The sequence below is a fragment of the Meriones unguiculatus genome, chromosome 17 (genome assembly GCF_030254825.1).
Source record: "Meriones unguiculatus strain TT.TT164.6M chromosome 17, Bangor_MerUng_6.1, whole genome shotgun sequence".
Classification (NCBI taxonomy): domain Eukaryota; kingdom Metazoa; phylum Chordata; class Mammalia; order Rodentia; family Muridae; genus Meriones; species Meriones unguiculatus.
In genome coordinates, this window is record NC_083364.1 from 34,936,235 (window position 1) to 34,963,418 (window position 27,184).

General features: G+C 42.1%; 1 protein-coding gene across 5 annotated transcripts in view; it reads right to left on the reverse strand.

The window, feature by feature from the left end:
• Window positions 1-27,184, reverse strand: part of Acap2 (ArfGAP with coiled-coil, ankyrin repeat and PH domains 2) — a 113,376-nt gene that overhangs the window by 71,479 nt on the left and 14,713 nt on the right. For all 5 annotated transcript variants that reach the window (XR_009586952.1, XR_009586954.1, XM_021651226.2 and 2 more), the window contains exon 2: window positions 752-809. Coding sequence is in view for 3 of the 5 variants with exons in the window: in XM_021651226.2 (XP_021506901.1) it covers window positions 752-809 (58 nt within the window). In the remaining 2 variants the exon portion in view is untranslated. The remainder of the gene's footprint in view (window positions 1-751; window positions 810-27,184) is intronic.

A 27,184-nucleotide genomic window follows, 5' to 3' on the forward strand; every position in this document is an offset into this window, starting at 1 on the left:
ACCTGCATCACCCCGCCAAAAGATCCCCAGGTGACGCTTATGTACCGTAACGTCTGAAAAGACTTTTCCACAGCAAAGCCCTTTACGTGTACAACAGGAAATCACTGTCAGGAGACGTACTGTAAACTTATGCCTGTCCCTAGGGATCTGGAGAGATGTCATTGAACAGCAGTTATGGAAGAAAGTCTGAAAAGATGGCTCAAAGCCATGTATTTCTCATTCCAACGCTCTGCTTGGCACACAGATGGCAATGCTTCATGGACACACATCCAAAAATCACTGTCAATAACAACACAGAAGATGGGACTCAGGGTGCAGTTACCCTTACAGAAAATATAACTGCGTAACTATTAAGTACTTTAAACATTTCTGGAATTAGCTTAAAAAATGGAATAAACACTTTACATTTTATTTGTATTTGCACCTAGCAACACCTAAATGTGCAACAAGGATCATCAGGTTATATATGAAACCCATTAAGTATCAAAAGTGAAAAATCAGAGCAGACAGAACAAACTTCTAACAACATAAAGGAAGCCCTGCGAGCTTCTGAAGTCAGGGGTGGGCACAGGCCCTTGTTCTCACAGCTAATCTCTGAACAGGCAAGCTCCTTGAGACCTCTAGCCTTCGTTTCCTCCTGCGTGCAGTCAGGGCGACAGCAGCTGTTCTCACAGAGGTCCCAGACTGGGCACTGACTGCTCACTGTGGGAAGCAGGAGTTGCTGTTTTCCAGAGTGAAGTGTGAAGTTTACCTTGTCCAGCTTCAGTTCCAGCTCAGCCACATCGCCCTCCACTTCCTCCAATGCGGCCCTAGGAACATTGAATAGAGAGAGTTAGCTCATTGCCTTAAAGGGAAAAGGGACGCTTTACTCTTGAGAAGTAACTTTTCATCCTAAGTGAAAACATAGACGTACTTAAAAATTAGCTTCTACGCAAATATGATGACCATTTACATAAAATGCAATTGACAGATAAGAGAATTGCTGCTGAAGCCAATCAGAGGTTACATTGGACCAACTTACTTTCCTAACATGTATTTTTAACTACATGTATGTATGTGGTATGTGCACGATTACATGAGTGTCCACAGAAGCCAGAGGCATCGATCCCCTGGAGCTGGAGCTGAGACAGCTGGACCTCTGACACAGCGTGGGGCACAGAATCCAGGTCCTCCAGAACACAAGCAAGTGGTCGCAACACCGAGCCATCTTGCCATACCCAGGGCAACTTGCTCTTAATTACTAATACAATTCAAATTAATAACTAATAGTTGTTAATAAGTATTGATAACTAATAATTGCAATTAATGACTAATATTACAAATTATTAGTTATTTGGCTATCAAAGTAAAACCTAATAATTACAATTCAAATTAATTACTAATAACAATTCAAATTAATAACTGTTTTGTTTTTAAAAATGGATTAAGAGTATGTAAGCAAGAGCCATAAAATACAGAAAAAGACACTAATCAAATAAAATCATCTAAAAGCCTGTTTTCAAAATAAAAAATTGAGTAGAAACTTTTTTAATAGTTGAGCCTTAACTTATTCTGATTTGTAGATGATGAAGTATATGACACCAAAGAGCAAGGCACTAGTAATCAAAGGCACTTTTACTATGAGAAATAACTCATAAGGATAATTTGTTCTCCGTCAATATAATTTTAATACAGAAAAATCAGCAAAGGTTAGATCATATAAAAGAAGACAGTAAACAGTAAGCCAGACAACCGATGCCACCACAGGCCACATTCCAAAACTAGAAATGTCTAAAATAAAACATGTGCCATTAAAACTTTTTTTTCTTTTCCTTTTTTTTTTTTCTCTCTCTCTCTTTTGTTGTTTTTCAATACAGGGTTTCTCCGTGTAGCCTTGGCTGTCCTAAACCAGGCTGGCCTCAAACTCACAGAGATCCACCAGCCTCTGCCCCCAAGTGCTGGGATCACAGTTGTGTGCCACCACACCAATTAAACTTTTTTTTTCTTTTTTAAAATTTATTTATTTATTTATTTGTTTGTTATAGTTTATTTGCTTCGAATCCCAGCTGTAGACCCCTCCCTCATCCCCTCCCAAGCCCACCCTCTATTCCTCTTCTTCCCCTATGCCCCTCCCCCAGCTCAGTAATAGGGGAGGTCCTCCTCCCTTTCCATCTGACCCTGGTCTAGCAGGTCTCATCAGGACTGGCTGCACTGTTTTCCTCTGTGGCCTAGTAAGGCTGCTCCCCCCTCAGGAGAGGTAATCAAAGAGCCAGCCCCTGAGTTCATGTCAGAGACAGTCCCTGTTCCCATTACTAGGGAACCCACTTGGAGACTGAGCTGTCATGGGCTACATCTGAGCAGGGGTTCTAGGTTATCTCAATGCATGGTCCTTGGTTGGAGTATTAGTCTCAGAAAAGACCCCTGGGCCCAGATTGTTTAATTCTGTTGCTCTCCTTGTGGAGCTCCTGTCCCCTCCAGGTCTTTCTAACTTCCCCTTCTTTCATAAGATTCCCTGCACTCTGCCCAAAGTTTGGCTATGAGTCTCTGCATCTGCTTTGACACCCTGCTGAGTAGAGTCTTCCAGAGGCCCTCTGTGATAGGCTCCTGTCCTGTTCCCTGTTTTCTCCCTCTTCCGATGTCCATCCCGTTTGCCTTTCTGAATGAAGATTGATACTCTTACGCAGGGTCCTCCTTCTTGCTTAGCTTCTTTAGATGTACAGATTTTAGTATGATCATCCTATATTATATGTCTAATATCCACTTATAAGTGAGTATACACCCTGTGTGTCTTTCTGCTTCTGGGATACCTCACTCAGGATGTTCTTTTCTAGTTCCCACCATTTGCCTGCAAATTTCATAATTTCCTTGTTTTTAATTGCCGAGTAGTATTCCATTGTGTAAATGTACCACAACTTCTGTATCCATTCCTCAATTGAGGGACATCTGGGTTGTTTCCAGCTTCTGGCTATTACAAGTAAAGCTGCTACGAACATGGTTGAGCAAATGCCTGAACAGAACACCAACAGCACAGGCTCTAAGATCAACAATCAATAAATGGGACCTCATGAAACTGAAAAGGTTCTGTAAAGCAAAGGACACTTCATGAGAACAAAATGACAGCCTACAAATTGGGAAAGATCTTCACCAACCCTATATCTGACAGAGGGCTAATATCCAGAATATATAAAGAACTCAAGAAGTTAAACAGCAACAAATCAAGTAATCCAGTTAAAAAATGGAGTACAGAGCTAAACAGAATATTCAGAATATTGAGATATTCAATATTGAATATCTCAATATCAATATCTCAATATCTCAATACTGAGATATTCAATATTGTATATTGTATATTGTATATTCAATATACAGAATATTGAGATATTCTCGATAGAGGAATATCAAATGACAGAGAAACAGGTAAAGAAATGCTCAATGTCCTCAGTCATCAGGGAAATGCAAATCAAAACAATCCTGAGATTTTACTTTACACCCATCAGAATGGCTAAGATCAAGAACTCAAGTGACAACACATGCTGGAGAGGTTGTGGAGAAAGGGGAACCCTCCTCCACTGCTGGTGGGAATGTAAACTTGTACAACCACTCTGGAAATCAGTCTGGTGCTTTCTCAGACAATTAGGAATAGTGCTTCCTCAAGATCCAGCTATACCACTCCTGGGCATATATCCAAAAGATGCTCAAGTATACAACAATTGAAACTCTTTAAGGGTAAGATTTTACACTAAAGGCAGTGTATGACAAAATGTTACATCTTAAGTTACATATGCGCTCTGTGCACACTGGCAACAGGATCCAAACCCTCAGTCTTGCCAAGCAGGTATCCTCCCACTGAGCTCCAACCACAGCCTCATGCCATCTTCACATATCTACTTGATGTCCTAGTGATTTTCCAATAGTTATTTTAAGAACAAACCAAAATTTGTTTTAATTGGATAGTAATGGAAGACTACCTTCCTATTCTCAAGCAATGGACTATAAACAAAAGACAGCCAGGATATAAGCCTTATTTCCTATTTCCACTAACTGGGTGACCTCTGAATAAATACTCTATCAGCTCCATCTGAGAACATACATCTTAGAAGCTTTTAAGTATCCAAAATTTAAAAAGAAAAGAAAAACAATTTAGGGCTGGAGAGATGGCTCAGAGGTTAAGAGCACTGGCTGCTCTTCCAAAGGTCCTAAGTTCAATTCCCAGCAACCACATGGGGGCTCACAACCATCTATAATGAGATCTGGTGCCCCCTGCTGGTATGCAGGCAGAACACTGTATATGTAATAAATAAAACAAAAAGAACATTTCTCTAAAAAAAAAAAAAGAAAGAAAGAAAAACAATTTAAAAACCTTTGTAAGTTATTTCAGTAAGCATGTTCCATTACAAATGAGATTTTGCATACACTCCAGGAACACAGAAGGCAGCAAACACACAGCATAGAGGCAGGGTACTTCTTCCTGACCCACGGCTGGAAAACATAATCCTCACCCTTCACTTACACACCACTTAAACTCACTTCACACCTGAGAACAAATAAATGTGTCTCCACAAGGATACTCTAGTCGACTGAGAACTAAGATGTGCAGCAGTCAGAACAATCTAGATAAATGGTGGTGTCTTCTCCCTGGGTAAGGAAGCGAGTGCCGAAGCAAGGTTGCAGTGCAAGCCTGTAACCCCAGCGCTCAGGGCACAGAGGGGCGAGGATCTGTGAGGCTGAGAGTTCTAAGACAACCCAGGCAACACCCTCATCTCAAAGTGAATACACAAATGAAGGTCATCTTACTGACAGGGAAATATGTACATGAGATTAAATTATTACACCGAGGGAGAAGAAAATTACACAATTAGGATAACATAGCCCCAGATTTATGTGGGAAAAAACTGTGTAGACACATAAAAAATTATCTCTAAGAAGATTTACCAATCTGAACTGTAACACGGAAGAACCAGGATTGGAGGGCAGGCTGCATAAAGATGAATTTGCATTCTAGCTATTTGTGTATTTTCAGCAACAGTACATTGTATTCAGAAAACAACTCTTCGATAAGAGGGGCTCGTCCCTTCACTCACTCAGGCTGCCTGACAAACGCCCCCTGAGCCCCGAGGCTTGCAGTACGTGTCTCCACCACTGCCCCCTTCTCCGGCAGTCTGAGCTGCTCACAGCGAGGCCAGGCTTGAAGATCTGCGGACTCAAGGGACAGGCGCGCTAACTCTCTCAAGGACCTTCATTCACTGTTAACCTTTACCTTATCAATTTTCCAATTATTATTTGTTAAAATGAGCAGCGTTAGATTTGGTTTAAACTCTGGTCTCTACTGGACATACACGTGCAGACTGATAGTGCTTTATACAGCGTTCGATCTTGTTTCACTCTGTAATCCTACACCCTTATCTATAAATTCAGGCATGTGCTAGGGCTGGTGCTGGTAGAGGGCTGCTCTGTAGGCCCAGCTACTAGGAGTGAGGCAGGAAACAGCCAGAGCCCAGGAGTTCGCAGCAGCTGGTAACAGAGTAAGATCATTAAAATAAAATACAAATAAATGAAATGTGAAGACGGGAAGGGGGAGGACCGATCAATAGAGATTGTCCCTGTCATCAGCCACAGTGTGGCAAACACTAGTACCCTGTGCTCTCGAGCGAATTCTGCTCCTCTCATTTGTCTTCACTAATGTGACAGAACCATCCTGAGTCATGTACTTGATGAAATAATCTAATATTCCTTCAGATATTGCATGCAGTGATCATTCCTTTCCAACTTTCCCAGAGATCACTAAGCATAAAACTTTTAAGTGCAAGTCCTTTAAAAGGTCAAAAATCAGGGGTTTGTAGGCATGGGCTCAGTTGCTAAAGCACTTGCTTTGCAATCATAAACACTGAATCTGATCCCCAGAGCCCATTAAAAAAGCCAGCAGTACCAACACCAGGAGTGGTGGTGTGCACTAGGAAGCCCAGCAGGAGGTGAAGAACTTACTGGCCAGCCAGAGAAAGCCTGTCTCCAAGGAGGTAGACAGCCTTCCTGAGGATGACAAACACCACTGGCCTCCACACACACACACCCACGCGCACGTGCGCGCACACACACACTCACATACACACGCACACAAACTTGTATGCACATGCATGCACACACATGAACAAACTACATGTATGCACATACATACATGCACAAACATACCTGCATGCACATGTCCACACACACATGAATAAACATTTGCATACATACACACAAGGACACATAACCAAACACACAGGTATGCACATGTTCCTACATACCTGATCAAACACACATGCTCCCACAGACATGTACAAGTGTGCACATACACATATGCTCTCTCTCTCACACACTTTTGGTTTGTTTTTTCCAGACAGAGTTTCTCTGGGTAGCCCTGGCTGTCCTGGAACTCACTGGCTTGCCCTGACCTCAGAGACTGATCCCGCTGCCTCCTGAGTGCTGGGATTAAAGGTGTGCACCACCACTGCCCAGACATACACACATACTTTAAAAAAAAAAAAAAATCAAACTTGGTCTGTAGCTCGGGAGTAGAGTGTTGTCTGCTAGGAAGTCCAAGTAAGAACCCTGGTTTCATCCCAAACACAGAAGGCTTAAAAAAAAATAAAAACAAAAATAAAGTAGGCACTTTTTTTTAAGGCTACTCACCCTAACAATGAAAGAAAATATAAGACTAAGCATGAAAATGAGCAGAAGAAAGCCATGAGGACTATCGGTGGTGCTCTCCCCCTCCTCTCACTTTAGTGTTGCTGTGCTTGCGGGTCTCTGTGTCACAGGTACTGAACTAAAGGCCTAGTGCATGCCAGGTAAGCGTTTCACCACTGAGCTACATGCTCAGCCTCTATACTGTTAAAAGAGAGGAGGAGAAAGACAATGGGAAAATCAGTCAGCCAACAGTCAGCCAAGTCAGGTCACAGCCCACTGCACAAAGTGAAGGAGCTAAAGCAGTTTTTACCTTTTATCATGTTAATTTAGTGTGTGTGTGTGTGTGTGTGTGTGTATGTGTGTGTGTGTGTGCAGGGGTGTGTGTATGTTGTATGTATGGGTGTATATGCATGTATGTATGTGTTTGTGGGGGGGTTGGTGTGTGTGTGGCATCTGCATGTGTTGTATGCTATATGTTTATATGTGTATATATACATGCGCTTATGTGTGCACATACAGCTGATCATTCCTGTAATCTCAGCAGTCAGGAGGCTGAAACAAAGGGATTTCAAGGTCAGGCTGGCTACCTGTCTTTTTTTTTTTTTTTTAGGCAACACCACCACCCTTCACTCCAACTTTGGCAATATCTTACAATGGATTAGCCAAACTAGGTCACAGAATTATGCAATGGAAGTGCGGGAACAAGACATTCAGGATCACTAACAAGCACACAGATGTCCTCCAGCAATCTCAAGCCTACTAAGACTCCCGGTCGTGACTACTGCTAAGGACTTCTCAGGCCTCACACAGCGCTGGGACCTACGCTCGCTCGTAAAGCACTGTATGACTGTGAGCCACGCATGTGCGCATATACATGCATGCATGTACTAACATTTGTAGTTCCTGTTTTATAAATAGCTTTATACCAAGAAATTACATAGTACAGAATGAGCATTTTATACTTGAACTGCTTCGTGTGTGTGCTGGTTAAATATCACCCCTAGCCAACTTCCTCTTTCAGCTCAACAGCCTTTTCCAACTTGAGCAATACTGGACTATTCTCTGCAAAGAAAGAACAATGGTCAGATGGAGGACAGCTCTCTGATCCAAGGGCAGCCCTGTGACTAAGGGCAAAAAATGAGTCACACAAAGTCCTGACAGCAAGTCGTAGCTCCCTGTGATGGTGAGCAAAAACCCTGGAAAGCCATTTCCTAAAAGAAATCTCTCATATGACAAAAGGCCACTTACTTACTTGGTAAAGTCCAGATCTGTTCTATTGGATCTCTGTGAGGCCTTTATATTGAGAGGCAGGGAAATGGAGCTTTTATGATCCTGGCTTTCTATCTTACTAGCTATAGAAGAAAATTATTATACTTCCATTTCATCTACAAAATGTAGATAACAAGGTCTCCCGTGGAGAGCGTGACGGAAGACTGAAAACTTTATTGCAGCATCACACACTTAGCAACTGACAGTGCTGCCTACACTGCATGCTGAGCACATAAGCAGGGTCCCCCACGCTCTTCCCAATTCCATAGGCCAGAGGACTATGAAATGATGTCACTAAGAAGCCCTCTTGGATCCCAGTTAGCCCCTCGGAGCCTATGTAAACACAGGAAAACCCTCACAGAGATCAGAGCAAAAGCAAGCCGGAGCTTTAAACATAGGAGTTCTTCTGCAGGCACTATGATATAGCAGAAGTTGCTTTGTTACTTTTTGAGTTCCAATGAATGGAATTTGGGGTCTGCCTTCCCCAATTATCTTAGAAATGTTATAGTTACTCCTATTTCCTCAAACCTACAGGCTCCATGAGAAACTCTAAAATGAGGAGGGAACATGAAAAAATGAGCTAAAAACGAGAAGCAAAATTTTACTCTTTCTGTCAATTAATAGGAGTCCCCACAGAATATGTGAAGCTCTTCGGGCCTCCATCCCGTCACCCATAAAAAGAAATGACCAGACTGGGTCCACATGTGGAATTACTTTAAAATCTAATATTCTGTTTCAACAGCAAGTTAACAAGCCCAAAACCTAAATTTGATTCTTTTTCCCAAGCAAGATTTCCTTCAGGCTCTTGTTTGTGCTTTCAAAAGAATTAGTTTAAAATGAATGACTGAATGAACAAATGAATGCATAAATTATTAAGTCTTTTCTGTATTAACAATTTCATTCTCCCTCAGGGTATCCTCTGTACATCAGGTAACACAGAAAAGATGAAAATGGCCCATTTTTTCAAAGTTGTTTCATCAACATTTTAGAAGGAAAAGTTATATATTTCATACAGATTAAAAAATACTCTGCCAAAACACTCTGAAAATAAGTTTTCAAAGGAAAGCGGTTGTAACTTAAGAGGCACAGTTCTAGCTCTCAAGCCCTCCCTGTCAATACTATCCACAGTAAAACCATAGCGATGAGGGGAGCGCCACCAAAAACGCAACCAAGCAAAGCTTGGGGCTGGAACACAAGCAAGACCACATCCTCAAGTCAGTGCACAAATACCAGTCACTCTGTAAATCCCAACTCACAATAAAAATAAATAAATAAATAAATAAATAAATAAATAAATAAAGTAGCTGGGCGGTGGTGGTGCACACCTTTGATCCCAGCACTTGGGAGGGAGAGAGGCAAGCGGATCTCTGAGGTCGAGGCCAGCCTAGTCTACACTGTTCCGGGACAGCCAGGACACAGAGAAACCATCTCTAAATAAATAAACAGACAGCAAAGGCTAAGCTTGTATTTATTGCCCAGCCTGTTATAGTCTGCACAGCAAAGCTTCTGCCCCTATCATCTGCACTCCACTCATCTCCCAGACAGACATGACTTCTCCAGCCACACCTGGCCTTTCCTCTGCATGGCTAACAGCAGCTATGCCCATTAATGTTTATCATGCGCAGTGGAAAATGTTCTCTATTGACACCGCTGCAGCCTAAAGAAATGCTAGAGAACACCTTAATCAGGTGGAAGATTACTTTTCCCCCTCCTAACACTCAATACTAGTTCAGAGAGCTATTGCATGTGCTCCTCCTCCTCCCCTCGTAGCCTGTATTTCTTGTTCAGGGAGTTAGTGAATTCAAGCAGGTGAGATGCCAGGATAATTACCGTGAGAGTCAACATCATACCACAGGAGTCGGTGGCAGAGGAGTGAGTCCACGTGCTACACTGGGATCGATAATCAGCAACGACAGCTGATAAACTGCCCTTTACACCCTGCAAGTTTTGAAAACAGGGTGAAGGGAAGCTGTTCTAATAGGAGGAAAACGAGAGTTAAGGGGAACACAGAACCTTATAGATACATAACGCTGCCTTCACCTGAGCCCAGAAAACAAAAGCCAAGACTCTTAAAAAGCCAGAGTCTTAAATAAACCACGGGTGCGCGCGCACGCGCACACACACACACACACACACACACACACACACACAGGCACATTTTTCAAAAGAAATTTTTTAGGATAACATTCTCGGAAGTCACTCTACTCCCATGAACTGCTGTGGGGATTGATAGGAAAATTACCAGGTTTGGAGCACCGTATAAAGAGATAAAAATCAAATTTACCCAAGAACTAATATCCAGTGCTTACATTATTACTTGGGGCGGGTGTTCCTCACTGGCTCTGGAGAGAAGAGCACTGAGGATATCATAGTTTATGAAAGGCAAGGAAGGAATTTTCACGTGGGAAAGATGCTCTGGCTCATGAGATGACCAGGATGACTGAGAAAAGCAGCTGGACAACAGCCTCCCAAGGATGAGGGGAGAAAGGCAGGGGGACTGGAGAATGGGGCTAAGACAAGCCTGACGTCAGGTCCTTCTTTCACAGCTGCTCCCAAACATCCTTTCCAGGTTAATGGTTGATGATACATGGAACATCCTGGAAATCACGACGGGTAAGGTAACCACAAACTCAGCCTTTCAAAATTTCTCTCCAAACACAGCAGAGGCCTCTCTACAAGCAAAATCGCAGCTACAACTTTTGCAGGTTCCTCCACTAACAAATGAATACCCATATTCATAGCTAAGATCAATTAATACCTAAATCAATTAATACCTAAATCAAGGGCTGGAATCAATCTTAGCAAATTGCTGAATGACAAAATCTTTTAATGAAAATAAAGTAGCCATGCTTAGACAAGCATATTACTCAGTATTGCATCCCATTAGAAGCCTGCAATCTTACACAATTTATAAGAAGGACACAGAATTAGGAATTACATTTTTAGGAATGTAATAAACAGGCAAGGTATAAAGGCAATTTCATACTATGAACAACTGAAGACAGTAAAATCTGTGACAGGGGTGAAGAGATGGCTCGGGGGTTAAAATCATATACTGTTCTTGCAGAGGACTCAGGCGCAATTCCCCACACTCTATTTGCCTGCCTGCCTGCCTGCCTGCCTGGCTGCCTGCCTGGCTGCCTGCCTGCCTGCCTACCTGCCTGCCTGCCTGCCTACCTACCTACCTGCCTGCCTGCCTACCTACCTGCCTGCCTACCTGCCTGCCTGGCTGCCTGCCTGCCTATTTACCTACCTGCCTGCCTGCCTGCCTGCCTGCTTGCTTGCTTGCTTGCCTGCCTGCCTGCCTGGCTGCCTACCAACCATTCATCTCTCAGAGACAAAATCTCATCACACAATTCATGTTGGCCTTGGGCCTCAATGCTGGGCTTAAAAGTGTGTACCATCATGCTTAATCTTTTTTTTTTTTTTAACTTTATAGTTAGTTAAGGTAGTAGGAATTGAAGACAGGGTCTTACACGTACTAGCAAGACTCTACCACTAATTATATCCCCATCCCACCTGTAGTATGTGTGTGTGTGTGTTCATGTGTTCCTTTATGTGCAGCTGCATGTATGTGTACGCATGTAGAAGCCATCTACCTTGTTCTTTGAAACAGAATCTCTCACTGGCCTGGAGCTCACCAAGGCTAGGCTGGCTGGCTAATAAGTCCAGCATTCTTCCCATCTCCACCTAACTGCAAGTGCATCCAGCTGGCATGTATGTTTGTATGTATGTATATATGTAAGTATGTATGTGTGGGTTTGTTTTTTGTTTTTTTTTTTTTTTTTTTTTTTTTTTTTTGAGGAGGGGTGTCTCTGTATGTAACCCTGCCCTATAACTCACAGAGATTCACTTGCCTCTGCCTCCTGGGTGTGTTCAGTTTTGTTTTTTTTTTTATGACACTAGAGATCAAACTCAATGTTTGATCTCTGTGTTTACCATGTAAACACTTTACTGACTGAGATACTTCCTGTCCCTCAGCTGTATTAAAAAAAAAAAAAAACCTTCCCCCACTTTCATTTTTTTCCTGAATGTGCAAATATCTTATGTGATTTTAAGTTGACTATATTGAGGAGGGCCCCACAAATATGTGCAGCTTGGTCACCATGTGGGTCCCCTAACAATGGGAATGCGACTTGTCTCTGACTCCGCTGCCTGCCTTTGGATCCCTTTCCCCTAGCTGGGAGGCCTTGTCTGGCCTCAGTGGGAAAGGGCTTCCACTTGATGTGCCAGGGTGGGTTGGTACCCATGGGGGGCCTCCCCTTCCCTAAAAAAAGGAGCAGGGAGCAGGGAGAGGGGGAGGCATAAGAGAGCGACTGGGAGGAGAGAAGGAATGGGATGCAATCAGGCTATAATGTGATTGATTAGATAGACAGATAGATAGACAGACAGACAGACAGATGATAGATGGAAAGGGAAGGAAAAAAAACAGCTTTTGCTGAGCATGGTGACGAATGTCCTTTAGTCCTACCACTTGGAAGGCAGAGGCAGGCGAATCTCTGAGCTCAAGGCCAGCCTGATCTACAGAGGAAGTCCAGGACAGCCAGGGCTACATAGAGAAACCCTGTCTCAAATAATAAGGAAAAAAAAAAATCTTTCAATACTGAAAACACTTTGGGCCTGATATTCTAAAAAATGTACTTCTAAGCTGAGATTAAGTATTTTTCAATAAAGTTTCCAAAAATATACTGATTACATCACAGGCAGCCATGAAAGTAAAAGGAGAATAAACCAGGTGTGGTGGCACATGAGCATAATCCCAGCACTCAGGGCTCTGAGGCTGGAGAATTATGAATTTGAGGCCAGACTGAACACATAAAAATATATTGTTTTTAAATTTTCTCAATATCATGCAATCACATTATCCATATTGCTGAAGGGTCAAGAACAGTTGTGACCCACAAGATATTTTTGTATTTAGCAGAATTCACCAAGGAAAATGTACACTGCCATCAACGCTTTTACAGACTCTTATCCTGCCTAAATCTTACTGGCCAAACCAGTCCTGAAGAAGATGGAGAGAGATGAAAGGGTGGCTGGGTGGTGGGTGAATGGCATTCCTGCAGTCAAGCCCTTACAGCACAGGCTAGCTTCTAAGCAGTGACCAGTGCTTCTTCATGCCAAACACTAGATTTACAGGCAGGTGTGAGCTACCATGTCCAGCCACAGTCTTCATTTCTCATGTAAAAACATTCATCGATTCATTAGGAACTATGGTCAAAATAAATATACCTGTCATTCATTTAAAAGTAAATATTTTTCAAGAGAACAGGAAGACAAACCACAGTCAGAATAAATATTTACAAAGCACTTATTTTGTAAAGAACTGTTTGATCTAGGAATATAGCTCAGGGGTAAAGCAACCGCCCACTGTGCTCAAGGCCATGTGCACAGCAAAAAGAGGAAAAAGTAATAAAGCAATACTAACCAAAATTTAGAAAGGTAAAACTCCGGAAAGTAAGTCCACTTTTAAAGTAAGCAAAAGACCTGAGGATCTCACTGAAGATGCTACTAAGACGGCAGGTATACAAAGTAACAACAGCATCATGTCAATAAACCACAGGAAAGGTCCCTGCACATGATTAGAATGACCAAAACCAGAACACGTCTACATAAATCTACAGCATCCGATTCAGGCAGGTTTGCAGAGCAGCACAAAGCTCATTCACAGCGATGGGAAGAGGAGACACGCAGAAATGTAGTCAGCAGTTTCTAATGAAATCAAGAATATTCACACAACCCTGAAGTCATGTTCCATGGAGTTAAAAACTCATGTCTACACAATCAAAGGCCGACAGATGGATGCTCTAGCAGCTTTGTTCAAAGTGCCAAACAGCGAAGTAGCCATGATGTCTTTCCCTGTAGCCTGGAGAAACCACCAGCAGATAACAGCCTGGTGGACCTTCTTAGGAGCTGCTGAAACAGGTGGCTTTGAGCACAGATACTGTAAAGTTTTTGTTACACAGTGACAGATTGTCCCTCCCTTCACACTTGCGTCATCTGCGTAGGAGACACACCTCCTCGGACTGCCTAAGGTCTTACTTTTGATATTCAGGATTGGCTGTTTCATTAACTTTGTGCTGGGGAAAGAACCCAGAGCCACACATGCTGGGCACGAGGTGCACCTACCAAGGAGCTACACCTCAGTCCTCTTTAGAAAGTCTCCCTACACTGTTCATGCTGGCCTAAAACTTTCTGCCTCCACCTCCCAGCTAGCTGGGACTATAAACCATCACACACCCAGCAGTTTCTCGATGACTGTCAAATGCAAGGTTTTTAATAATGGCACCTCAGTATTGACCTAACTTGCATTTGTTTACTTCACACCAAAAAATGAAGCATTTTTAAGTTTACTGGTCATTCACATTTGTTTCTTTTCAACTGTCTATTTATGATATTAGTCCATCTTCTACTGAGATTTTTTCCAATTAAAAAAACTGAAATGTTTTGTTGAGACATAATTCAAGTACTACATTCATTTAAAGTGTACAATTCAATAACTCTGATGAATTGTGTGAATTGACCAATTCACACAATTGGTCACCCACCACCACCTAATTTTAGGACATTCTCAAAATCCTAAAAAGACGCCTTCTCCAACTCCATCAGCGATTTCTTCCCCTCCCTCTGCCCCAAGACTGGAGCATCCTTAGGTTTTCTGTCTTGGTAGACTGGCCTTTTCTAGACATTTAACTGGAATTACAAGACTTTGGAGGGGGGGTGTTTGTTTGTTTGGAGGTTTTTTTGGTGGTTTGTTTGTTTATTTGTTTGTTTGGAGACAGGGTCTCATGATGTAGCTCTTGGCTGTCCTGGAACTCACCCTGTAAGACCAGACTGACCTAGAACTCAGACATCTGTCTGCCTCTGCTCCCCTCAACCCCAAGTGCTGGGATTAAGGTGTGTGCCACTACTCCTGGTTTACAAGACTTTTTAAAAGATACTTTTAAAATATAGAATTTAAAACCTTTTATATTTCCCAAATTCCCCTAGTTCATTTGCTAAGGAAAGGGTAATATTTTAACATAGCCAGGTCATTTCCAGACTGTCTTTGGTATGATGCTTGACAAAACTGCCCCGATCCTAAGGACACAAGCATTCTTATGTGTGTTTTCCAGCAGTGCGTTCACAGTTACATCTAAAACCCATTCTGGAAAAATGCCTGTCTCCCACTCAGTCAGTCGTCTCTCGCAATTTACCAAGTAACAATCCTTTTCCTTTTATTTTCACCATTCTCTAGATGTATATACATTTTTGGTCTATTCTGGATTTTTAAAAAAATTCTTTCATCTGTTCTATGATCAAGTTCTGTATTTTAACATGTTTTAAAATCTGGTTAAGGAAAAAAAATCTGGTTAAGGACACTGCTAACTGCTATTATTTTAACAATACATTTAATTCTGTTTAGGGACATTGTATCTATTGCTATTAATTTTTAAGACTTTACACTCACATATTTGGGTTTTCATCTAAACGCTGGAGTACTGGTATTATGCTTATTATAAATTAATTTATAAAGAATTTATACTATTTATAGATTATGATTCCTTCATCATACTCTCCCCTGTAACAACAAATTAACTTTTTTGTAATTTTTTCTTTATTATTATTTATTACAATTTATTCAATTTGATTTGTATCCCAGCTGTGGCCCCCTCCCTTGTCTCCTCCCAACCCCACCCTCCCTCCCTCTTTTCCCCTATGTCCCTCCCCTAGTCCACTGATAGGGGAGGTCCTCCTCCCCTTCTATCTGACCCTAGCCTATCAGGTCTCCTCAGGACTGGCTGGATCTTCTTCCTCTGTGGCCTAGTTAGGCCACCAACAAATTAACTTTTAGGGCCATTTTGGAAAGTCATTTCTTATATTCTAATTTCACTTCTATTTATTTGTTACCTTTCATTATTAAGTGTGGTTCCTCCCTACATTTTTTTTTTTTTTTTGCTTATTGATATATAACCAAGTTACTACCTTTATTCTATACACACTCATGTTCAAAGATCTTTTTTATTACTTCATTACTTTTCATTTCATCTGCCTTCTACCTAATCAGACCTAACTATCACACGCTTAAAGAGGTACACAGGGATAGTCAGAATACATACGTGCCTCTGTCTGACTGTACCCCACAAGCTCAACGTCCCAAGAGCACAGCAGCTGTTTCCACACGACAGGAGACGGATTTACACAGCCACCAACCCAGAAGAGAGCTGTCCATCAGTTAAAGGAAAATGACTCTCTTCTCTCACACACACTGAGTTTGTCTCACAAGTCAACATGCATGTTTTCCCCAACAACTATATTTCAAAACAAAAGTTATCGTGTATCAGCCTTGTTTAAGAGGAATCTCACAGAAAGCTGGAATATAATACAAAATATATCTCACAAAATCAGGAATATAAAATGAAATATATCTCACAAAATATGGAATATAACGAATATTATTCAATATGAAAGTATATTCAGTGGTGAACCATCTGGAAAGATTTTTGTTACAATGTTAATCTGAGGACAAAAGAGAGCAGTGTTACTTCTCTTCTTAAGGCACTTTGATACTCTTTCAGGGACTCAGAATCAAAACAATACCTGGAACCTGTAATGCACGTGACCCTCCAATACAGACTTCCCTGCGACTAAGATGTGAAGGCTTTGTACTGTCCCGAGTGCAGAGGCATAAACCTACTGCAACTTCCCTTTTAAATATCATTGTTCAAGACATATTTCTGCATCCTACGTATATTTTTTAAGTACACACACACACACACACACACCAGGTGTGGTGGTGCATAGTTTTAATTCCACCACTCTGGAGGCAAAGGCTGTTAGATCTCTGTGAGTCTGAAGTTAGCCTGGGTATAATACTTATGAGTTCCAGGTCAGTCAGGACTACAGAGAGAGATACTGTCTCAAAAAAAAAAAAAAAAAACATTAAATAATTAACCTATTAGCCTGGCTTCCTATAAGTTTACTGACAATATGGTACATGGTCATTTCTGATCAACGTACCACTAAGAGTTCTCAACTGCATGATATAAAGCAAATATATACAAATATCTAAATATATGACTCAATAAATGTAACCTTCATTCCTGCAATTACCTGCCCCAGTAATAATAAGTCAATGGTATTCCTTAGTAGGAAAGCAAAGCTTATGCCCAGACAACAGAATAGGATTAACACAGCCTGGGTTCTGATTCTGCCATGAATCTGTCACATTGGTCCACCCACTTCATCTGACTTACTTATCATCTGTAACTACAAATGTCACCCATCCTACTTCTCTCAGGGGCGTTTTGAGACTCCCACAATCTCTGAACTATGAGGCATCCCAAAAATAAGTATTTCAACTCTTCCACATTAAAAAAAAAAAAAAATGGAGAAAGCAGCCCTCTCAAGTAAAAGTTGTTTCGAAAAGAAAAAAAAAAAGCTCTGTAGATAAAAAACAGCTGTGACTAAGAAATAGGTTCTATGGACTACAGAACCATAAAATGAACTACACGGCACAGACGTAAAAAGACAGGCACAATCAATAATAAAAACCAAAGTGACAGTACAGCAGGAAGCCACCTCCTATGAAACCAGGAACGAGCTACAACCCTGCGCTGTGGGAAGGAATCCACGTCCAGTGCTATAGAGAGTAAAAGACCAAATTGGGGCTGTGATGATCCCAAACTGTGATGATCCCAAATACAGCACAAACCTTTTAAATAAATCAGCGTCAGGAAGGTTCTGTCAACATCATTAACATTACACTCTACTGAATGTCTGTTTCGGTCTTAGCTGAGACTTCAAGGAAATCTCTACCAACTACGACCATAATCCCAAATAAGATGCCACAGTACATAGGTAAGGCCCCCCCACGGATATGATGATTAGAGGGAAAAAGCAAAGCTTCACGCTGTCTTAGTTAAGGTTTCCATTGCTGTGATAAAACATCATGACAAACAGCAACACAGCAGGAAAGGACTCCTTTCAGCTTACAGCCTACAGACCATCATACCAAGGAGGAACCTGGAGGCGGAGCTGATGCGGAGGCCATAGAGGAGTGCTGCTTACTGGCTTGCTCCTCAGGGCTTGCTCAGCCTGCTTTGCAACCAGGACTACCTGCCCCGGTGTGACACCACCCACAATGAGCTGGGCCCTCCCTCATCAATCATCAGTCAAGAAACTGCACCACAGGCTTGCCCACAGGCCAATCTGGCAGGGGCATTTTCTCAGCTGCGGTTCCCTCGTCTGAAGGGACTCAGCTTGTGTCAAGTTGGCATAAAACTAGCAGCACAGTAGGACTTAGCAAACCTCCCACCTCAAAATATCTTTAACAAGGATGAGAACAGAAATTTGGAGAGTTCAAAGATGAGTTAGAAGCTGGAGTGAAGCCATCTCACTTTGTAGACCAGGCTGGCCTCAAACTCACAGAGCTCTGCCTGCCTCTGCCTCCCTGAGTTCTGGGATCAAAGGTGAGTGCCACTGTGCCCGGGTCATAGAACTTTCAGGACTGTTCCCAAACCGAAGGACAGCAGACAGGTTCCTTACCTTCACCTCCATGTTAGTAAAAGGGCTTTTAGACGCCAATCTCAACGGCTATCTCCCAGAGATTACTCCGTGGATTGATGTTTCTACGGGAGAATCTAGACTACAATCTGACTGGAGTGCTCCACAGCAGCAGCAAAGATGGTTCTAAATGCAAGTGGCTGCACTGTCACAACTACGGGTCCAGGTGAGTGCTTCTAATGGAAGATGTGAACCAGCAGCTAGCAGAGAGCTGTCTCAGGCTAGTTTGTACTCCAGAAGCAGATACTTCTACAGTTAAACTGGAAATGCCCCAACCCAGGAAGCTAAGAATTCGCAGAAATACTGTAAACAACCAAACAAAGAGGTAGTTACCCCGCAGCAAGAGAAAAGCAAGATTGGAGACTCGCCACTGAAGGGCCAGAGCAGCCAGGGTCTAATGCTCTTAAAGGTTTTTTATTTTTTCTTTTAATAAATAGCTTGACTGAACATTAGCTAATATAAACTGAACACATTTAAAGTATACAATTTGGTAAGCTTTTATGTGTACATATATATACACAAAACCACAAAATTCAATATAATAAACCTACTAGAACACTCAAAGTTTTTTCATGCCCCTTTGCAATCTTGCCTCTCATCTCTGGCTGGGATACATATATTTAAGTTTCCAACACTGCTCAAGAAAACTAATATGTACTCTTTGTGGTGGGGTTCTTTCATTCTGCTCCCTAATTTTGTGATTCATCCACTTTGTAGATGGTGCAATCCCCTTTTACTGTTGAGTGATATGTTCCATTTTGGAGATATGCATTTCTTTATACATCCACTACACAACAGAGATGTGGACTCTTTCCAGTTTTTAGCTATTATAAATAAATCTGCTAGCAAACATTCCACATTCCCACAAAAATCTTTACATGGATATATGATTTCTGGGGGGAGGTATACTTGTTCATGGGTATGCACATACACATGCAGGGGTGTGTCTCTGTGTGTGTGTGTGCGCGTGCTCACGCTTTAGCGTGCTTGCGAAGGCCAAAGGTCAGTCTCAGTTGTCTTTCTCTGTCACTCCCATCTTCTTGCTTGAGACAGGATCTCTCAGTGAAGCTGGAGCTCCGGAGATCTGCCAGCCTCTGCCTCCCCCGCAAAGGGGTTACAGGCACGCATCCCTATGCGATGTGAGTGCGGGGAATCCAAACGTGGGTCCTCAAGCTTCCACGGCAACGGCAGGCATTTGTCCAGCTAAGCCATTTCGCCTATATGACTTCTTTCCTGAATATTTAGGAATGGACGTCTGCATCATTTAAGCGGATTCTCTAGGTGTGTGGACATCACTGGGCTCTAACACACAACCTTTCCACCAGACCTAAGTCCTCGGCCACTGCTCTAACTTTTCCAGATACTGTCAGCCGTCTTTCCACCATGTTTTTGCTGCTCTACATGCCCCGCTAAGACTGTCTGTGAGTTCGAGGTGTCCCTGTGCCTGCCAACACCCTAGCACAGCACGTTGAGCTCACTTCTTGTCATTCTTCTTAGGGTGGTTTTAGTCTGTACGGTGACGGGCAGTTTTCACACGGATATTTAATATTCTTACAGCATCAATAAAATGTCCTGTTCAAAACACTTGTTCAGCTTTTACTTGTCTTATTTTCTTACGCTACAAGTTCTGCGTTACATCTGCAAACATCTAACATCCCAGGGTTCTCATTATCTTAACTGTACTTTCTAAAGTCAAGCTTTTTGCTCAACCGATGGAGTCTTATGGAGGAAGAGAGGTTTGGGAATAGAAAGACATGGATGGGACAGGGGCCCCACAAGGAGACTAACAAAACCAAAAGGTCTGAGCCCCGGGGGGGGGGGGGGGTCTGCAGAAGCTGATGCACCAACTGAGGACCATGCATGGAGAGGACCTAGATCCTCTGCTCAGATGTGGCAAATCGGCAGCTCTGTCTCCATGTGGATCTCTGAGTGAGGGGATCAGGGGCTGCCTCTGTCATGAACTCAGTTGACTGTTCCCTGCTCACTCTCCCCTGATGAAGAAAGCCTTGCCGGACCACGGAGGAAGAGGATCCTAGCCGTCCTGATGAGACTTAACAAGCTATGGGCAGATGGCAATAGTGGAGAACTCCTTTCAGTGGACTAGGGGAAGGGATAGGAGGAAGAGGGAGGGAGGGTAGGACTGAGGGAGTTGAGGGAGGGAGTTTCACTAGGGGTATAGAATGAATAAAGTGTGAAGAAAAAAAAATCAAATTTAAAAAAATTATTGACAAAACAAAAAAAAAAGATTTTTGTTCAAAACTAGCTGTCATGTTTTTATACACTGTGTTTGAGCTGTCTTGATACCTTTGCCAAAAGTCAGTTCTCTAGTCGGCTCCACTTACCCCAGCCCTGAAATCTGCCACAGAATTATGCTGTCTTACAACCAGTAAGTATTCTATGTCCCTTTTCCCAAAGTTGTTTTGGCTATTCTAGGTGAGTTTCAGAATCTACTCATTACTTACCATTTTTTTTTAAACTTGGGAGTACATGGGATACATACACCAATTTGAGAAAGTTTAATACTTTTGTTTTTTCCAGTTCTGTGAAACAAACCTTATGCACCACACTACACCCCAGACTCAGAAAATAACTACACCGGGGCCTGGAGCTCACAGGTTGGAGATCTGCTCTGTCGGGGGACCCAAGCTTGGTTCCCGGCACCACACGGGCTGCTCACAGCTACCTGTGACTCCAGGTCCAGAGCATTCGATGCCCTCTTCTGGCCTCCACAGGCACCCGCATATCCATGGCATATACACAGATATGGATGATGGCTGCATGTATACATGTATGTATTCATGTAGGCATACACACACATACATATACACACACATATATATATTTGGGGCTGAGTTTCTCTGTGTAGTCCTGGATGACCTGGAACTCACTCTGTAGACAAGGTTGGCCTTGAACTCAGAGATCTGCCTTCTTCCCAAATGCTGGGACGAAAGGCGTGCACTATGAAAAGGCTCGCACTACGACTGGCTACATTAACTCAAAGGTATTTTTGTAGACTTTCTGTCTCATGTTGCTTTCTTGAGACATTTTATTTTTCTTATTGGTCTTCTGTTTATGTATTTTGGTTTCTGGTGTTATGAGTGGTGTTAATGAATGTCTTGAGTTTTTTTTAGGTTTGTTGGGGGGAGGGGAGTTGTGTTTTTAATTTTGTTTGCATTAGTGTTTTGTCTGCATGTACATCTGTGTGAGGGTGTCAGGTGCCCTGGAGCTGGAGTTACAGACAGTTGTGAGCTGCCACTTGGGTGCTGGGAATTGAACCCAGGTCCTCTGGAAGAGAAGCCAGTGCTCTTAACCACTGAGCCATCTTTCCAGTTAATAAATTTTTTAAGTAGATACATTAAGTTAACAAAATTTCATCTTTCACTCACAATCCTGGTGCACCTCTCCTAAGTTTTCTCAGCAATGCTTACAATTGGGATTTGCAAGTCTTAGCATCTGCATCTCACGCTCACAGTGTTATTATGAAAGTGCCGACTTAGACAGGAAATTTCCATCCAAAAGGTCCATAACAAAAGCTGATCCCCAGTTGACAGTGCTTTGGGGATGTGATTTCATCACAAATTGATTGACCCACTGGCAGATTCATAACCTGAAGAAGCAGGTCAGTGAGTGTGTGTCCCTGAAGGTCAGCCTGAGGCGAGTAGCTCTGCTCTCCCACACGACCCCTGATGTTCTGCCTCCTCCTCACTCAGGAACGATACAGCCAATGGCCCACAGACTGGGACCACGAAACCGTAGACCAAACTGAATGTTTCCCCTTGTTTTTCTCAGGTAGTTTGTTACAGTGATGAAAAGGTAAGTAACATACAGTAGATCTTTACATTTCGGTTTCTAGTTATTTGACACCAGTATACATAAACTTCGTTATTACAAACTCTTGGGAATTTGTTGTCAGTTTGGAAAAGTCTATCAAATGTATTACCTCTAAGATCATGTCACCTGCTAACAAAAACTCTTACTTCCTCCCTCCCCTCCCTCCCAGCCCCCACTGGCACCAGCCAGAATCTCTCACATGTTGAATTCAGCTTATCTTGCTCCTTGTTTTAGGACTGAAGCATCTAGTTTCTGCCCAGATGTTACCTGCAGGGCTACCACACATGCCCTTTATCAGGTCAGAAATTCCATTCTATTCCTCATTTGCTAGGAACTTCTGCCTGAGCTCTGGAACAGTGGGTTTGTCAAAGGCATTTTCCTGAACATATGAGATGATCATCTCTTTCTGTTTTCTGCTAATTTAGCCAATTACATCAATTGGTTTTGAACTTTATACCCAACTTGCATTCCTGTAATAAAGTCCACTTGACATATTATTTTTTATATTATTGGGCATAATATCCAAGGCATGTTTTCTGCCTTATAACTGTCTGATGTGGGCATGGGGAATGCTGCAGCCCTTACACAAAAAGCAAGGAATGGCTCCCTGCTTATCTGCTTTCTGAAAAGATTTGGGTAAAACTGGCATCACTGTGCCAATAATGTTCAGTTAGAATTGGCCCATAAAGTCACATCTGGACTGGGTATTACTTTCTTGCTTCCTGATTTTTAAACTACAAATGCCATTTTTAAGAGACTACAGAACTATCAATGAATTCTGAGCTTTCTCAAATTGCAACTTGCATGAACATTTGGATTTCATCCAAGGTGCCAAATTTGAAGGCAAAAAAATGTTTATATTATGAATATAAATATAAGATCATATATATTTATATCAAAATAAATAGATATAAAATAAAATCATTTTATCATATTGTTAATGCCTGTAGCATCTGTAGTGATACCCCAATATTAATAATTCATGACCCTAAAAGATCAAAGTGTTCCCATGTAGATGAACCGAATCAAAGAACAAACTTCAAAGACATGGAATACTCCTCTACCTAGGAGCCAACAAGGAGAAGAAAAAAAAAAAAATCACAGTAGCTGCTACAACTGAGCTACCAATTATGCCAACACTTACTAGGATGGGGGCCTTGGGGATGATTCTAGATTGTTAGTATAAGGCCAGCCTAGGCCACAAAGTGTGACCCTGCACGTGTGTATGTGTGTATGAGGCAGTGAGAGACATTTGCCAAACACAATGTCTCCACATCACTTGTCTGCTAGAAACATTTTGACTTGAAAGTTGTTCCACAGTGACAAAATAAGGCACAGAGTTATAAGGCACAGGTAGAGAATTAAGCCATGACTGTAAATACTAGACCAAACAGAGAAAAACGTGCCTTGGGGTTGACACCACACTGACCCACAAAGCCTTTTCAAGGTATCTATGCCCTACTTGAGTTTACCCCAAAACTTCGTACTCAGGAGGTCTGAATCAACTCAGACATGTTCCGGAAAAAGCTTCCCATACGATTCTGACAAACACTTCTGATTCAGAACTGCCTATCTGACTACAGGGACGGCCTCTCAAGTGACCATTAGACATTAAAATAAGAGACAAGTACAGTGGCACAGGCCTGTAATCCCAGCCCGTGAGAAACAGATACAGGAGGATCTTGGGCCATCAGGAACTACAGAGTAAGAACATTTCTCAAAATGACTGACTGACACATACATACACACACACTTCTTAGGATCAAATCTTCCTCACACACTATCACATTTTACTTCAATAACCATTTCTAGCCCTATGATCAGAGGACAGCTGCTGGGTGCCCATCAAAAGAGAGGCCATTGTTTACATCTGCTAGAATCATAGCAAGGCGGCGGCAGCGATGCATCTGTGCTGTAATCATAGAAGAGATTACATACCGCTCACACAATAGCTGATTGACAAGCCAGAGGAGCCCTACAATGGTGTTCTACAATTTTGAGTGGAGTTTTGATTTAAACAGGTTTGTAACTCACAGTGAACTTTTCTATTGTAATAACTAGATTTCTGCCATACTTAAAAGAGTGTGGGTTTGGGGTTTTTTCTTTTTAAATGGGTACTATAAGAGCATAACTATTTCAAAACTTCAAATGTTGGGCCTCTTTTCAAAAGATTCAGAAACATAGTTTTTGTTACAAAATTCTTTGCATAACAAATACTTAGAAATAAGTTCTTTCAGTATATACATCTTGACAACCTTATATAAAGAACTCCTTGGAAAGTAAGAAACATTTGGGAAAATCTTCACATATAATTCAACATGCTGGATGATTTTTCTGTGTGTGTGTCAAATATGAAATGTCAGATTTATGCCTTTTGCAACCTTACAAAATGAGTCAAGGACACAAAAATAAAGAGAGAACTAACAATGCATTCCTCTATACCCAACTAATTTTCACAATTATCAGATCTTTGTTGTACTTGTTTCACATTGTTCCATACAGCTGATAGACTTTAAAGCAAATCCCACATACTATATTACTTTTTAGCTTAACAAATAAATTGTAACAGTCTCTTCACTATTACCAAATCCCCTAGCTGCCCTCTTTGCTGGACGCTAAACACTATGCCCTAAAGCTAATTTGAGAGAAAAGGGTTTATCTGGCTCACAGGTTACAGTCCACCCTGCAAGGAAGCCACTGAGCTGAAGCGAAGGTATGATGCCTAAGGGCCGGCCTCCCATGGCTTGCTCGGCCTGCTTTCTTACACAACCCAGGACCACCTACCTCTACACAGGTGGCACCACCTACTGTGGACGGAGCCTTCCCACATCAATTGTCAGTCAAGAAAATGCCCAGGCATGCCCACAGGCCAAGCTGATGGTAGCAATTTGTCAACTGAAGTTCTTTCTTCCAGATGGAGCTAGAGTTTGTGTCAAGTTGATGAAAACCAACCGGCAAACCATATACAATATTAAAAATAATTTAATGTTTCATATCCACTTCATGATTAACTTTCCCATATTGTTTCAGAATGTATTTGTACAACTCATTGTGTTCAAGGTTGTATCTTTCTGTTCCATTCTATAATACACTCAAAGCATGTGGCTGGGGAAATGCTTAGTGAGTTAATGAGATCCTGACTTCAGGACCACAAAAAGGAAAGGACACCTTTTCCCCAATAAGGGTTTTGGCTTTCACTAATTGCACTGATTTCTGTGGAGAATACTGTAAGTTGGGATAGGGCAGAGTGCCTGTCTACCATGGGCAAGCCCTGGGTTCAATCCCACCAAGAAATGAAAGAATAAGGACAAGACAGGAAGCATAACACAGCCAGACGCGTGCTCCCATTTCTCAGAAATAAAATATGCTAACGGTCTTTCCACTTTGGGATAGGAGTGCGCAAGGATCAACCTAGGGTGCCCAAGCTTCCTAGACGTAGGAAGCTATGTAATCTACCACATAGCTACACCCCAGCCTTCCAGGGGTGCTTTTATTGACACATCAAAACAGCCAAGCTGTTTCTTGGCTGCCATCACCAACAACAGTGATCATCAGACCAGGAAGTCCTTGACCAATGCCCTCAACCCGCAACAGTGCTAAGACAAACTTTTTGGGGAAACTAGCCAAACTGCGCAAGACCCCGCCCCCCAAGTGTTGTCTGCATACTGGGATCATATCCCATTAGTAATAGCAAGACAATCTGCGTGACTTATGATTCCTAGGATCATGCAAAGGAAAATGAGCCCCAACACTCTTGAAACATGTGGCCTTTAGAAGAGAAAAAGGCCTCAAGAAAACAGTGGTGGAAAAATTAAAAGAACAGAACGGAAGAGGTGGGTGCAAAGACCAACGCTGGAGCTGGAAAAAGCAACAAGAATGACGATTCTGCAGTGACTTGACCTGCCATGATGATGCAAGTTTCAAGAGGGGGCTTATAAACTATAAAGACTATGAGCATCGCTGTACAAAACGTGGTACCAAGTTCTCTCTTGATACATGGATACAGTCTAGTGTTCAAATCAGGTTAAACATATCCAACTCAAACACCTGCCATTTCTCTATCTTGGAAACACTCAAATATCTTCTAACTTTTGAAACGTAAAGTACAGAAGTATGTAACTGTGCGCAGTCACTCTACTGTGCAACAGCGGGCTATCTTACTCCTCACTGTGACACAGGGGCCCCTGAGGACATTTCTCCCTTCCTCCCTCCCTCAGATTTTTGCATATGTACCTTTGAACCTGTGCATATCATGCATTCTATTATTTAATCTACTTTTCTCATGTGTACTACGAGCATCCTCCACATAAACTGAGATCCATATCCTCATGCTTTCATGAAAGGCACAGGAATGTCTGGTTCAGAGCAGAGGCTGGTACAGCTAACGCAAAAAAACCAAGTAACAAACAAGGTCATCTCGGTATGCAGCTTCCAAAATCGGCAGATGTTCAAGGCCCTGATATAAAACAATGATAAAACAATGTCATATTTGTGTAACACACTTTTAATTTATTCATTTATTTGTTGTTTGTTTGTTTTGGCTTTTCAAGACAGGGTTTCTCTATGTAGTCTTGGCTACCTGGACTCGCTCTGTAGACCAGGCTGACTTCAAACTCACAGGGATCCGCCTGGCTCTGCCTCCCTGAGTGCTGGGATTAAAGACGTGCGCCACCATGCTCAGTTCATACACACACTCTTCTGTGCTTTATAATAGTTAGTATGTAAATAGTTGTCACATATTACTTGGGAACAAACAAGAAAAGCACTCACACATACTCACTTCAGGCAGTTTTTCTCTTCTCAACATCTTCACGTAGATACAGAGAGCTAAATGTACTCAACCACACAGTTACAGGGTGGAGGGCCCAGAGAGACAGGGAGGAAAGATGGGGAG